At 35.9% G+C, this 16,426-nt stretch overlaps 1 protein-coding gene across 1 annotated transcript in view; it reads right to left on the reverse strand.

Moving 5' to 3' along the window:
• Positions 1 to 16,426, reverse strand: part of TBK1 (TANK binding kinase 1) — a 56,760-nt gene that overhangs the window by 4,576 nt on the left and 35,758 nt on the right. The window contains 12 exon segments of the mRNA XM_017872527.1: positions 332 to 428; positions 538 to 573; positions 575 to 637; positions 1,173 to 1,212; positions 1,798 to 1,874; positions 1,969 to 2,090; positions 7,209 to 7,287; positions 8,720 to 8,821; positions 10,762 to 10,765; positions 11,323 to 11,402; positions 12,922 to 13,149; positions 15,382 to 15,561. Coding sequence (XP_017728016.1) covers positions 332 to 428; positions 538 to 573; positions 575 to 637; positions 1,173 to 1,212; positions 1,798 to 1,874; positions 1,969 to 2,090; positions 7,209 to 7,287; positions 8,720 to 8,821; positions 10,762 to 10,765; positions 11,323 to 11,402; positions 12,922 to 13,149; positions 15,382 to 15,561 — 1,108 coding nt within the window.

The raw sequence follows: 16,426 nt of genomic DNA on the forward strand, positions 1-16,426 counted from the left end.
GTCCTTATAAAAACTTTAATTTGAGTTGCAAGACTATCGCAATGGATAGGAGATATCGCTTATAATTCGAGCACCCGTTTAAGAAATGAAGATGGCTTTGCTTATAGTGTGTGAGTAGAAGGGTTATGGTTTGTGTTTAGTTGTTATAAACTCCATCTACATTCTTAAACACTTGGCTCGAAATACATATTAAAATTGGTGGGTAGAACTGAATGTAGGCACATTATATCCCATTTCTTCCCTGTCAATCACTATCAGTTATAAACTGAGAAGAATTTTAATTTTTCCTAATGAGAAAAAAGCTTTTTTTTCTTTTGATAGCTGTACCTACCTCATTAGTATAGTCTTGATATTTTGATACTTCTTCTTCAATATCAAAACACTGATTAGTCAGAGATAATAACTGTTTTCTAAGATGAAGCATCTTTCTGAAAACCAAGAAGAATCAACTGATATGCAGTCTAGTGAAACATTCTTACTTCAAATGTACATTTATATTGTGCAGTCAACCACTAATTATTCCAAAAGTGTACTCACCTCATCCATTCTTCTGACTTACTCAAAATGCCTCGTACTTTTAACACATTCATCTGTAAAGTGCGTCATAGCTTTGGTTGCATGGTAATACAGTTTTTGCCTGTAATTTAGAAATAATCCAAGAGGCTTAAACCAATGTCACTGTTTCTACTTTCGATATTTATAAATTTTCAAATACATGAAATGTATCTTTTTCTTATAATGATTGTTGTGGCTTTAGAGTATTTACAGTAGAAAGTAAACGTTTCTAAGACATTATAGCAGCAAGAAGATAAAGGTTCAAAATGGATGTAAAAAAAAATGCCTATTGAATGAGGTTAAAGTTAAGATGGTGGTTAAGTCTGCCCTCGCCTGTGCTCTATTATCTGTCCTTCTGTAATCAGAGCACATGAGGCAGAAGGTGACTGACTGGAACAGTAATCTTTCTCCCCTCTCCTTCTTCCATCATGGTAACTTCCCAATTAGGGAGCAGATGTGTGAACCTCAAACATGTGCACATATTGTAACAATCCTGTAAAATCAAGATTAAAATGTACTTTTAATTGTAATTAATTTCAACTTTAAGAAGAATCCTAATAAAGATAACCAAAATAGCACCAAAAATAACTAATTATAAACATAATCTGGATACTTACTTATCAAATTTGTGGATTTGTTCTTCATTATAAGCTAGTCCTAGAAATAGGAACATATATTACTCTTGTTAATGTAGAATCATATCATTATACACAACATATTTTCTTTCGAGATCACTGCTTCAAAAAGGCTAAGAGTTTGAAGCAGATGTCACAGATTTGTGGCTCATGGGCTTCTTATGGCCCACAGATGCTTTTATTTGGTCTGTAAATAACAATGTAAAAAGCAATTAACTGTTAACATTTAAAAATCAAGGTATTTCTAACAAATTCTGTATTTCTAGCTTTTTCTGAGAAATGGGAGACTGGGCAATACCTTTGGTGAATCTGAGTAGTGGCTCTCCCCTGTAGATGAGTCCCCACTGGCCAATCTCATTCCTTTGTTACCTGCCTGGCCTTTAGAGGTTCTGGAGTTCATGACCCTGATTTAAAGTTTCCAAAAGGTTGATTTTAAGGATAGTTTTTTTTTTTTTTAACACAATCAACCTTTTTCCTGACAGAATCACATCTCCGAAACAAACAGCTTAAGAAGCCACCCTTACAGATATGCCAAATTAATTTAACTGAATTATAACTAATTACTAAGAAGGATTTATTAAATTAACAAACAGCAAATTTTACTTACTACGTTCTGCTTTGTCTTTTTTGAACTGATAGTAAATCTCTGTCATACAATTTAACAGGACTCGTAGTTTTTCCACACTATTTAAGGAAGAAAAACTCAAATAAATTAACTGAGTCAATGTGAAAAAGGACATTAATAAGAGCAGAAACTACGCACAAAGCTATAACCTACTTTCTATCTTTTGGATGAGTGCCTTCTTGATGTGCCCATGCATCTGCCAGCGATCCACCTGGAGATAATCTGCTGTCAATATCCTGAAGACTGGTTTCTATTGTTCCCTGAGAACTGGAAAGCTAAATAAAACCAAAGGTTCAGATCCAGGTTGCCAAAAGCCAGAAACGATTATCACAGTACCAACAAAGTCTAAAGTGTGGACCACATTTCTTTTGTAGATTACTTCAATTCAAAGGCACAGTAATTATTTCCATTTTTAAATACAAGAGTTCCTTACATTGATTTCCACCAGGGGTACAGTATGATAATAAAACATGAGACCAGCACTAGTACATCTTATAAAACATTTCATTCAATACCCTTCTAAAACCACATGTAAAATACTTCTAATCTTGTTTCCTTATCCATAAAAAGTGGTTAATTCTCCATCTCACAGCCCTGTTGTGAAAATTAAATAGAACTACTAGAACAGTCCCAAGTATCAACTGTGTAGGTAGCAAGATTTGTGCTCTTCTTGTTTAAGAGGCCAAACCAAAGCAACTCCTCTTAAAAACAGAAAATGAAAAGAAACCTCACCTAAGATTCTGTTCATTTTAAGCTTAGGAAATTTATCACTTACCTACCACAGAAATGCATACAGTATTTCTAAAATTTATGAAGAAAGGATGAAGGTTAGGCTTAAAGGATAAGTAAGTCCAAATATTTTAAAGGTCCTGATACACACTATTGCCTTTCAAATAATGTTGTCAGTAGCAGCTGACATTGCCACTAGCAAAAAACAAGGGTGCTCTTTAAACCACACTCTTGTCAGCAATGGAATTATAATTTTTTAAGCCTTGAAAATCTGAAAGACAAAAATAGTATCTTACTGTTTTAACAAGCAATTTTTTCTTGCTATTGGATTTGAGCATTTTTTTAAGAGTGTTTTCACCAGATATATTTTCTTCATTTATAAATTGTCTCTAAATGTTCTTTGCTCATCTATTTTTTGCAGACTATTTTCCTTATCAATTTGTATGAGTTATTTTTATAAAAAACCCTTTATCACATTTTCCCAACTTATTTGCGTTCTAGCATTTTTTAAACATATAGAGATCTTAAATTTTTATTTTATTTTTGAAAGAGTCTCATTCTGTCACCCAGGGTGGAGTGCAGTGGTGTAATCTCAGCTCCCTGCAACCGCTGCCTTCTGAGTTCAAGTTATCCTCTCAACTTAAGCCTCCTGAGTAGATGGGATACAAGTGCGTGCCATCACGCCTTGAGAATTTTTGTTTTTGTTTTTTTGGTAGAGATGGGGTTTCACCGTGTTGCCTAGACTGGTCTTGAACTCCTGAGCTCAACCAGTCTACCCCCACTTTGGCCTCCCAAAGTGCTGGGATTATAGGTATGAGCCACTGTGCCTGGCTTAAATTTTTATATGATCAAATATATATCTTGGTTTTTATGCTTTGTGTCTTTTTTAACATTAATGTTTAAAATGTGTTAACTTATACATCCAATATATGGAAAACAGTTTATGGAAAAAGTCATTTCTTACAGCATTACATAGAAGAGTGAAAAGCAAACTAAAGTACCAACAGTAGAGGAAGAATAAGTAAGACTGTAATAAATCCACTGGCTGCAACATGATATCATTAAGAAAATGGTATTACCAAAAAAACCTGGAAAATGCCTACACTATAATGTTATACAAAAAGTAAAAATAACAACCATATGTTTGTAGAGTAACAATCATTTAATAATACATATACAAGAAAATGAAAAGAGTGATTACCCAAATTTTAGCAGCATAAGAATCACCTGGAAGGCTTATTAAAAAGGGCCTTTGCTGGGTTCTGCCAGCTGAGTTGCTGACTCAACATATCCGAGGTGGGGTCCCAAAATGTGCATTTCTAATAAGTTCCCATGTGAGGCTGAAGCTGCTGGCCCAGAAGCCACTCTTCTTATTTTTTATTTTTTGAGACAGGGTCTCTGTCGCCCAGGCTGGAGTGCAGTGGCATGATCTTGGCTCACAGCAACCTCCATCTCCCAGGTTCAAGTGATTCTCTTGCCTCAGCCTCCCCAGTAGCTGGGATTACAAGCGTCTGCCACTACACCGGTTAATTTTTGTATTTTTAGTAGAGACAGGGTTTCACCATGTTGGCCAGGCTGGTCTCAAACTCCTGGCCTCAAGTGATCCGCCCACCTCAGCCTCCCAAAGTTCTGGGATTATAGGTGTGAACCACTGAGCCCTGTGACCCAGGAGTCGCTCTGAGAACCACTGCTGCAGGGCAATGGATAAAAACTTCTAAGAATCATTTTTTGGGTGCAGAATATATGTGGTATTTTTTCCACTTATAAATTTTACTTTTGTGTGGGAAAAATTTCTTCAAGGTCTCCAATAGGAAGCCAGGCACAGGAGGCTGAGGCAGGAGAATGGCACAAACCCAGGAGGCAGAATTTGCAGTGAGCCGAGATCGTGCCATTGCACTCCAGCCTGGCGACAGAGCGAGACTCCATCTCAAAAAAAAGAAAAAGAGGCCGGGTGCGGTGGCTCACGCCTGTAATCCCAGCACTTTGGGAGGCCGAGGGGGCAGATCACAAGGTCAGGAGATCGAGACCACGGTGAAACCTCGTCTCTACTAAAAAAAAAAAAAAAAAAAAAGAGAAAAAATGAAATCTAGGGAAAAGTAGTTGGTTTGAAGTGAGAAGTCCTGATGTCATAAGACTCCATTACCTCAAGCTATTAGTCATCTATGCTTTCTCATAAGAAATCTTAATTTTGGTCGGGTGAGGTGGCTCATGCCTGTACTCCCAGCACTTTGGGAGGCCAAGGCGGGCAGATCACTTGAGGTTGGGAGTTCCAGACCAGCCTGACCAACATGGAGAAACCTCGTGTCTACTAAAAATACAAAATTAGCTGGGCGTGGTGGCACATGCCTGTAATCCCAGCTACTTGGGAGGCTGAGGCAGGAGAATCGCTTGAACCCAGGAGGTGGAGGCTGCGGTGAGCCGAGATTGTGCCATTGCACTCTAGCCTGGGCAACAAGAGGGAAACTCTGTTTTTTTTTTTGTTTTTTTGTTTTTTTTTTTAAAGAAATCTCAATTTCACAGGAATGTCACAAAAATGAGAAACATTTTGAGATCCCCAAAAGAAAATATATTAATTTTGATTTAAAGTGCTCAAATGATGCTGGCCCTGGAAATAAATGTCCACTAGGCCTATGAGCAGGTAAATCATGTTCTAGGGTGAAAGCAGAGAAAGAATATAAAACACTGACAGCAATATGGCTGCCTATATTTAAATGCAGACAAATACTGGGGAAGACTATTTTGTGCTTTCTGACTTTTAATCACTTTATTCTATAGCTGTGTTTTTCAAACTTTCTTGACCAGAACTCATAGTAAGAAACTCACTGTTTTAACTCAGTAACATTTAAAGTGTGTATATACCTGAATTCAAAGTTTCATGAATAATGATTTCCTTATGTGACGCATTCTGACATTTTCTCTTCTGTTCCACTGAAAAATACATTGCTGATTACAATGCACTCAACTTCATAACCTATTAGTTGTTCATTACTCATATTTTGAAAACCACTCTTTGAGATCTAAAACTGAGGAAAAGAAACAGCTAAACATCAGCCTAAGCTGGAAAGTGAAAAGGATATTGTATCAAGTTCCTTTTACTTTTAATTTAACATCCATTCTTATGAAAGAATACTTCAACTACTAAAAGCTTGCAAGACTACAATACATTTATTTATTTATTTTGAGACAGTCTTGGCTCTATCACCCAGGCTGGAGTGCAAGTGGCATGATCTCGGCTCACTGTAACCTTCGCCTCCTGGGCTCAAGTGATCCTCCCATCTCAGCCTCCCAAGTAGCTGGGTCTACAGGCGTGCACCACCATGCCTGGCTAATTTTTTTGTATTTTTTGTAGAGATGGGGTTTTGTCATGTTGCCCAGGTTGGTCTTGAATTCCTGGACTCAAGTGATCCAACTCAGCCTCTCCAAGTGCTGGGACTACAGTGTGAGCCACCACACCCAGCCAAGAGTACAGTATTTTTATTTATCTCATTTAATTAGTACAACAACCCATAAGATGGGCAGGGTAAGAAATTGCTGAAAAAGAAACCAAGGATGCAAAGAATTAAAAGGCCTTGCTTAAGTAGCCAACCATGAGTAGGCAGGTAAATGGGGCAGGTCTGGGATTAGTAATCAGCTCTCACTGATTACTAATATATAAACCTATGCACTTCTATAATACATTTTAATAAGAGATTCAGAGACTCCCTGAGATTCTTTTGTATTTTTTAGCAGGGTAGAGACTTGTCTTCATTTCTTTTTCTAGTTATAGAAGTGCTTACTGCCTTGAGGATCTCAAATCTTTCTTTCCTTTTTATTTTAGAAAAAAACTCTGATAATATTTTCTAATTTAATTTTTTTTTTTTTGAGATGGGAGTTTTGCTTTTGTCACACAGGATGGAGTGCAATGGTGTGATCTTGGCTCACTGCAACCTCCGCCTCCTGGGTCCAAGTGATTCTCCTGCCTCAGCCTCCCAAGCAGCTGGGATTACAGGCGCCCACCACCACACGCAGCTAACGACACAGGGTTTCACCATGTTGGCCAGGCTGGTCTCGAACTCCTGACCTCAGGTGATCCACCTGCCTTGGCTTCCCAAAGTGCTGGAATTACAGGCATAAGCCACCGTGCCCAGCCTAATTTAAATCTATTTCTAAACAAGCTCAAGCACTTTACATTCAACTGCATGTGAAATTACATTTATGAACTTGCTTTAACTGCCACAGCAACAACACAAGAGCATTATGGATTTAAACACTGAGAGAGAGAGAGACAGAGAGAGAGAGGTTTAAATTACAGTAGGCATTTGAATATGTTACAAAAAATTTCAAGGCAGTAATAGTATTTAATATTGTAAAGAAGCTTCTAAAGATTGGAAAATATTCTTTCTCTGCAGTGAGAAACATCATCTCTATAAGTTTCTTTATTTAAATTATTTATTTTACAGACAAGATTTTGTGCTGTTGCCCAGGCTAGGGTGCAGTGGCACCATCATAACTCGGGGCAGCCTTTAATGCCTCAGTTCAAGTGATCCTCCTGCCTCGGCCTCCTGAGTAGCTGCAACCATAGGTGTGTACTATCATGCCTAGCACCTAAGAACGTTTAAATCTAATAGTGCCAGCAAAGGAATAGGTTATGAGCTTACAGTTTTCATAATTTTGTAAATACTTACTCTCAACAATTTGGTGTGTATGTCTGAAATTTCACCTAACTCTGCCGCTTCTAGGTTGATCTTCATTAACTTTTCATATCTATATGAAAAGTCAAAAGAGAAAATTAAATGAGTATAATCAATACACAGTTTTAAAAAGATGCTTTATAAATAATAATTTGAGCTTTCATCATAACCATTTAAAAGTAAAAAATTGATTCAAAGTCTGTAAGCCAGCAGATTGTTAAAAAAAAACCTGATGCTGGCCAGGCGTGGTAGCTCACGCCTGTAATCCCAGCACCTTGGGAGGTGGGAAGATCACGAGGTCAGGAGATGGAAACCATCCTGTCTAATGTGGTAAAACCCCATCTCTACTAAAAATACACACAAAAAATTAGCCGGGCGTGGTGACATGCGCCTGTAGTCCCAGCTACTTGGGAGGCTGAGGCAGGAGAATCACTTGAACCCAGGAGGCGGAGGTTGCAGTGAGCAGAGATTGCGCGACTGCACTCCAGCCTACATGACAGAGTGAGACTCTGTCTCAAAAAACAACAACAACAACAACAACAAAACCATGATGCCTGCCTGAAGAAGGAATTTTATCTTCTTCTATTTTAAATTTGCAGATCAAAGGATGGATAAAACAGAAAAGACCAATTAATTTCAAGTAATCATATGTCAGGATAATAGTAAAAATACATTTCAGAATTAATGAAGGTCAATAGTGATTACTGATTTCATTTATTGTATTTCCTCTGCAGCACAAATAGTATATTCTAGAAAGGGGCAGTTAAAATATCATTCTTTCAAAACACGTTCTCAAGAATAAGATTCACAAGTAAGAATAAACTAAAAGTAATTCCTATACTTCTAAAAATACTACTAAAAGGCTGTTCTAGAATACCTCCTCCTATTTCCTTTGTTGATTACAGGTTTCCTATTTTCTTATTCACAGTTTCTGTTTTACAAGATAGAAATGAGATGTTTTTCCCACTACCTTTTCCTACCCAATGGCTGGGAGGAAATGCCAGTAACAGATGGTGTTCATTTCTTACCAAGAAAACTGGCATTTTTGCCTTTGTGATGATGAAGTAATCACTAATCTAAGGCTGATCTTTATTTTATTCTTTGAGATGGAGTCTTGCTCTGTCACCAGGCTGGAGTGCAGTGGCACAATCTCAGCTCACTGCAACCTCTGCCTTCTGGGTTCAAGTGATTCTCCTGCCTCAGCCTCCCGAGTAGCTGGGACTACAGGTGTACACCATCACACCCAGCTAATTTTTGTATTTTTAGTAGAGACAGGGTTTCACCGTGTTGGCCAGGATGGGCTCGATCTCTTGACCTCGTGATCCACCCACCTTGGCCTCCCAAAGTGCTCGGATTACAGGCATGAGTTACCGTGCCCAGCCGCTGATCTTTAATATAAACCCTAGCACAGCATGCCATATTGTGCCAAGGATAACTAAATCAATTAAACAGAAATGGAACATTTAATAATTTAACCCCTACTAGTAAGGAAGTAGTCTACTCACACTTTCACAGTTTTTTCAATGTTTCTGATACAGAAATCCAATGTGATCACAACTTCTGTCTTTTTGTGAACAGTTTCATTGTAATCATCTTTAATTAATTCACTAAAAAAAGAAAATTTTTTTTATGTAAGGAGTTACTTTTCTTATCTTTCACTAATTATACTGCAGTACTACTGTTCAAAACATTTTATAACAATATTCTTGATATTAGTCAATTCACACTTTTGAGACACTATTATTAAAAGCATTTCTGTAACCCTTATATATATCTAGGGAACTCATATTTTCATAAACCATTACTACTTAGGTTAACAGTTTAGAAACCTAAGGTATTAATATTACATTAAGAAGTAAAAACTAATCTACAATTACACAAATAGTTTGTAGAGCATTACAGTTTATACCACCAGAATTAATTTTTACTACTCATAGTAGACTACTGTTTGATTCATACTTCAAACCAACTGCAGGTTGAATATCTCTTATCTGAAATTCTTGGGACCAGAAGTGTTTCAGATTTTGGATTTTGGAATATTTGCATATATACATACTGGTTAAGCATCCCTAATCTGAGAATCCAAAATGTTCCAATGAGTATTTCCTTTGAGCATAAACTTCGAGCAAAAAGTTGTGACTTTTTTATTAGTGAATTTTTTTTTATTAGGGATGCTCAACTTATGATGTGATCTCTGAAGAAGGATGACACAGTAATATACAATTGAAGGGCTTTTGGTCTACATCAGGGATCAACAAACTAAGACTTGAGGCCTGCTTTTATATGGCCCATGAGCTAACGTTACACTTTTAAAGACTGTAAAAACAAAGAAGAGACCATACGCAGCCCACAAAGTCTAAAATATTAGACCGAATCTTTAAAGAAAATGTTTGCCAACAGTGGTTTACATTAAAACTATTTTCTCATGACTTATTGGACTATAAGCTAGTAAGTAAAAGGAATAAAAGCTTCATGGATCAGCGACTGACGGTAGATAAGAGAGAAAATGAATATTAGTACATAGAGATTTTTCCAGAAACCAGTAAAACAAGGAAGATTCTTAGTGGAACAAAAAGGCATAGGCTTAGGAACTTAGATATGTGAACACAGTGAAAAATATAAACACAAATTTATGGGTTTCATATAATGCTAACAGAAAAAAAGAAGGAGCCTAAAAAGAGTGATGAAATGCTTCATATACATTTTTGCAAGAAGGGGTGGGTATGAGGTAGGCATACATAAACTGTCAAAAGCATTACAGTCCAAGGGCACATACGTAGCGACATCAGCGCAGAAAACAAAGTTCTTAGCATCTGTAGGCCACAAGGCCATCATGACGTGTATGCAAAATTCAAAAGCTTTGAATGATGTATAGAAATAAACATAAATCCCAAAAGAGATTATGTATTTTCCATTTTTTTCAGATGGAAAGATGACGTTTATAAATCATGAAAAGTATAAAACAGGAAAAAATTATATCCATCTTACATTTCTTAGAGTCACTTTCAGGAAGAAACTATTTAAACTAGATGATTATTCTGATCTAGAATAACTATATTAAGTGGTCTAGTTTTTAAAAATTAACTTTTAAATTGCTCGTTAGATTATATATTCATATTGCATAATTTCATTTATATGAAATGTCTGGAACAGGCAAATGGTATATTAGTGGTTGCCTAGGGCAGGGCTGTTTAGGCGGAAATGGAGAGTGAATACTAATGGGTGCAGAGATACTTTCTGGGGTGATGAAAATGTTCTAAAATTAGTGATGATGGCTGCACAACTCTGAACATAATAAAAACCACTAAACTGTATGCTTAAATGCATGAATTAATAGTATATGAATTATATCTCAATGTTGTGAAGGCTGGGTGTGGTGGCTCATGCCTATAATCCCAGTTGAGGCGGGCTGATTGCTTGAGCCCAAGAGTTTGAGACCAGCCTGGGCAACATAACTAGACCTTCATCTCTTAAAAAAAAAACAAATTAGCTGGGCATGGTGGGGCATGCCTGTAGTCCCAGGTACTTGGGAAACTGAGGGGGTAGCATCACTTGAGGCCAGGAGTTTCAGGCTGCAGTGATCTGTGATTGTGCCACTGCACTCCAGCCTGGGTGACAGTGAGACCCTGTCTCAAAAAGAAAAAAAAAATATGGTGTGATAAAAAAGGACTGTGTACTTCATTTGGGAAAATGGTAGGAAATTAAGGAAGACTCTGAGGACTTAAATGCTAGAAAGTACAGACTGTACTGGATTCTAACAAGCCAAAGACTTCTAACATAGTGAAATGACAACCGAGTCAAGGTCCTAGGAAAAGAAATGCATTTGCCATCACATCCTAATAGCGTGGTGTTAAGTTTAAAATTCAGAATACTTAATTTGGTTTTTTTCCTGTTTCACAAGGGTCAATTATAGGAACCGTCATGAAAAAAAAGAGCTTTGCTTAAATTGTTTTTTTTTTATAAATGAAATTGTGAAACAATGTATTATAATAAAAAATCAAAGTACCTAACTAAGTTTGAAGAGAGAAAAAAATCAATTGATGGGGCAACATCTACATGAAAAAACAACTTTAAAAAATTTCAATCTATTTACTCACAATTGCAGGGCGCCATCGTATCCCCTTTTTTTCCGCATTAATTCGAATATGCCTGATTAAGCAGTAAGGTACTGGAAATTTTCTTGCCAGGCTAACACACAACCCCTGTTATTGCCTAATAAAGAAATAAAAATGTTCCAAAATTTGGTTGCTATTTGTGGTACAGGGTAAGAAAAACTTTTTAATTACAAATTTATTCAAGCTTATACATTTTTTTTTTACAGGTTTTTTTTAATTTAAAAAACACAACAAACCAATTTTCTAAGAGTTAAAAATAGATTATAAATTATAATAAATAAAAATGTATCCTTGAAACATTATCTTAAACAATGCCAAACTGTCACCCTCAAAGGAGAGAATTTTTTCTTTTTATATAGATGAAATTTAAGAAACGAATAAAAAGTTAAAAAGAAAAGCCCAACAAATAACTTGGAAAGGGTTTTATTCAATTTAAGTGAATTAATTTTTCCCTAAGTCATATAGGCATACCATTGAAGAAAACAAACAATAGCATGTTTTATTTGGCCTTTCCAACTATTGATAACAATACACTAAATTCAGATGTTTTAACCATAGTAAATTCATTAATACTATACGCTTAGCCATGCTAGAAATCCCCATCTTAAATCAATCAACGTGGATTGTTACTTTTAGGGACGGGAAACTAAAATATGAAAGTAAATAAACATGAGAAGAAATTTTTTGAAAAAATCAGCTTTATCCTTTATTAGAGCAAAACAGAATGTCTAAATTAAGCATTAGTTGGGAAAAATCTTTAATGTAGCTTTTTTGTGATAAAAAAAATAATTTGCAAACAATAATGTTTCATTCTCGCTAACAAATTTTACCTCCAGTATTTCTAGGAGTTTTTTCAAATTTTTTTTTTCGCTTAAAAAATACTCCAACACAATGAGTTTTTTCCAAATGCTTCTCTTTAAATCTACATCAAATCCCAATTCTTCAAAGAACCATAAAATTTCTTGGGGGATTCATTTTTTTTCTATCAGTAGAATGAATAATTTAAAAGATTCTCAAAATGCAGATCTAATTTTCTTAGACTCTAAAGCTTGGCACAATGTTCTATACATACTGGAAACAAAATATATTTGCTGAAATTTATGATATAAAAGGTAATTTTGAGTGTTAGCAAAACACTTTTAAAGAGAGTTACAGTGAAACGTATGACAAATGACTTTATCATTTTATGAAACAAAATATTTGAAGTCAAATGATGTCTACAAGCCTTTTTCAATTTTATGATTACTCTCAACTACAGTAATTTATAAAATTTTAATGTTTATGAAAGTTTTACACTAATGTGATCATCAGCTTTATAAAGATGACAATCATTTCTACAATGACAGATTTTGTGGATTTATTTTTTTGTTTTTGAGACAGGGTCCCACACTGTCTCCCAAGCTGGAGTGCAGTGGTGCAGTCTCAGCTTACTGCAACCTCTGCCTCCTGGGCTCAAACGATGCTCCTACCTCAGCCTCCCATGTAGCTGGGACTACAGGTGCAAGCCACCATGCTCCGCTAATTTTTGTTTTATTTTTTGTAGAGACAAGGTCTCACTATGTTGCCCAGGCTGGCTGTATTTTTCTAACGGCTAGTAAGAACGACGAGAAAATCCCAACTTACTTTTTTCATATATTAATCCTATGGTATTCAGAGGTTCCCGGCTTACTACAAATATGGGGTTTTCCTCAGTAGTTTTAGGGAAATGCTGTGCCAGTCTTCCAGGTTCTAAGACTAAGCGTCGCCCTTCATAGATAAGTTCTTGATTTGAAGAGAGAATTTTGGTTTGTTTATATACCAGTTCATGAAATATAGTAGCACTGTGTGAGAAAAATTCAAAAGGACACTATAACTGGGGATAAAGTGTAATTTTTTTAATGAGTGCAACAACATCCATCTCTAATTCATACTCCTAAGATCATAATCAGTCCATACAAACTTGCTTTGTTAATGTGGATACTACAAACTCCATTCCATGTAACCTGTCCATATAGTAAGCAATTCTAAAGTATTTTTATGTTTGGATACCTGTGTAATATACAGGATTCTTAATATTTTCTCTCTCTCTCTCTCTGTGTGTGTGCGTGACAGAGTTTCGCTCTGTTGCCTAGGCTGGAGTGCAGTGGCGCAATCTTGGCTCACTGCAGCCTCCGCCTCCTGGGTTCAAGCAATTCTTGTGTCTCAGCCTCCTAAGTAGCTGGGATTATAGGCGTGCACCACCACATGCAGCTGATTTTTGTATTTTTAGTAGAGACAGGGTTACACCATGTTGGCCAGGCTGGTTTCGAACTCCTGGCCTCCAATGATGCACCCGCCTCGGCCTCCCAAAGTACTGGGATTACAGGTGTAAGCCACCACGCCTGGCCAAGATTCTTAATATTTTCAAATAGAGAATCAACATAGCAGAGAGGTTTAGAGCACTGACTTGAATCAGATACTTGGGTTCAAATCTCAGCTCTTCCACTAACTTCTTATATAACCGTAAGTGACTTAACTCCTCTGCACTGTTTCCTCATCAGTAAAATGGAAATAATAACAGTACCCCCACTTCACAGAATTGTTGTGAGGATTAAATGGCTTAAATACGCAAAGAATCAAGAATAGCATTTGTTATGTGACTATATGTTTGTTAAATAAATTAATAAAAGTAGGTATTTTCAAAATGATGCTTTAGGGGAAAAGATAGCTTCCCCATGAATAGATCAATGACATCGAAAGAAATGTTTCAGCAACAATATTGTAATTTGGCTCTACAAGCCTCCACTGTGTGACCTTTTAAAAAAATTTCGTTTTAATTTTGTGTGTACATAGGAAATGTATATATTTATGAGGTACATGAGATGTTTTGTTACAGACATGCAGTACGTAATAATCACACCATGGAGAATGAGGTATCCATCCAGTCAAGCATTTATCTTTTGTGCTACAGACAATCAAATTGTACTTTTTAAGCTATTTTAAAATGTACAATTAAGTTGTTATTAACTATAGTCACACTGGGTGAGCTTTTCACGAAACATTTTGACATCATTGGAGATTCACATGCAGTTCTGAGAAATGATGAAGAGAGACACCATATATTCTTCCCCCAGCTTCCCCCAGTGGTGACATCCTACATACAGCAAAGCATCACAACCAGCTATTAACGCCAATACACTCATTTTTACATGCAAGTGTATGTACGTGTACAGTCATGCATTGGTTATGATGGGAACAGTTCCAAAAAATGCATCATTGTGTGAACATCATAGAGTATATTTACAGAAAACTACATGGTATAGCCTTCTACACACCTAGGCTATATGGTATCTAGCCTACTGCTCGTAGGCTACAAACTTGTACAGCATGTTACTGTACTGAATACTGCAGGCAGCTGTAACACAATTAGAAACAGTATTTGTATATCTGAACATATCTAAACATAGAAAAGGTACAGTAAAAATATGATATTACAATCTTACGGAACCACTGTCATATATGTGGTCCATCACTGACCAAAATGTTATATGCAGTTTTATCACATGGGCAGTTTTTTTAATCACATGGGTGTAATGTGTTTTTGTTTACATAAAACAAACACTGATTATTTCTCCAGCACCAGGTGCTTTAACCATTATTATGGTTAATAATAACCATATTATCTGCATATGGTTATCACAGGCAAATAACCATGCAAACTATGAAGACTTAGGCTTTGATATTTTAAACATGGCAGGATAGTACACTTAGTAAAACCTGGCTCGTTTATTGGTAGATGCCATTTGTGGTTATGTGATTATGTAACTTGAAAGAAAGCACAGCAATGAAAATAGTTTTGTAAAACTTACAGTTAAAGAAACAAGCTAATTTAACTATACATTTTAGAATATCAATCCTTTTATTCCAAAAATAAGTGAAAAGGAATTTACTAAGCACTTAAATATAATTTTCAATGTGGGAAGTGGGTGCTTTTGGTGAAGCTGAGGCATCTTTTCTATTTCTTTTCCTAACTTAGGAAAATATTATATAACAGAATATGTTGATTTAAGAAGAAAACAGAAAGAGATACTTACGTATTATAGCTATGAACATAAATCTTATGAGCTGTCATTTGTTGTAGCGAAAAAACATGAATTATCATTCGGTGAAGTATATCACTAGTTTCTGCAAAAAACTGGTCAAAACCCCAACACTTTTCCTGATCTGCTTCAAGGATGTTTGCAAGAACAGGGGTAAGTAGAACCTGAAGACCCCTAAAACAGTATTGAAAAGTTACTTGAAGAGTGACTATGTCATATTGTCTAGGTTAAAAATCGTAATACCAGCAAATCGAAGGAACTGTCACTATTACTATATTAGACTAATTTTAAAAATTCAAAATCTGTCAACTTTTCAGAAAGCTAGATAACCTTCATTTAATATCACTCATCAATGAATAAGGGATTATAGCTTTTTCTCTTCTAGAAATGGGGTCTTGTTATATTGCCCAGGCTGAAGTATAGCAGCTATTCACAGATGCTTTATGCATTGCAGTCTCAAACTTTGGGGCTCAAGTATCCTGCCTCAGCTTCCTGAGTAGCTGGGATTACAGGTGTATGCCACCGTGCCAAGCTCCATTACATTTCTGGTAGTTGTTTTCACTGCTAATTTGTAGTACTTAAAGTTCTTACTATTTAAAACAAAAAAAAATTATATAATATACTTTCTGGCATCTAAGCAATTTTTCTTAAAGAATTTATAACGTGGTATGCTAAAGACTGATTCAATAGGTAAAGCCTGTTACCCTCCAGAAATATGCTGCAGTTCAGATCATCAGATGTTTTTGATTCTGAGTTTTGGCAATATATTACTTATCAGCAAGTGTTCATTTCCTGAGCCCTTTACATTTTATCAGTTTTGCCTAAGATTCCCAAAATGAGTATTTCCTAAATCAAAATTTAACACAAATCACAATTATAATATTAAATTTCTGCTCTCCAATACAGTGAATTTCTCTTAGTAATCTAGCTGCATGACAATTTCATTTTGGAAACTTTTAAAAATAACACACACAAAAAACTGTTAACAACAGTGGCTTTTGAAAATGATTTCAGCATTGGAACTCTTGGTTTAAATGAA

This window comes from Rhinopithecus bieti, unplaced genomic scaffold, assembly GCF_001698545.2.
Source record: "Rhinopithecus bieti isolate Rb0 unplaced genomic scaffold, ASM169854v2 scaffold_1103, whole genome shotgun sequence".
Taxonomy (NCBI): Eukaryota; Metazoa; Chordata; class Mammalia; order Primates; family Cercopithecidae; genus Rhinopithecus; species Rhinopithecus bieti.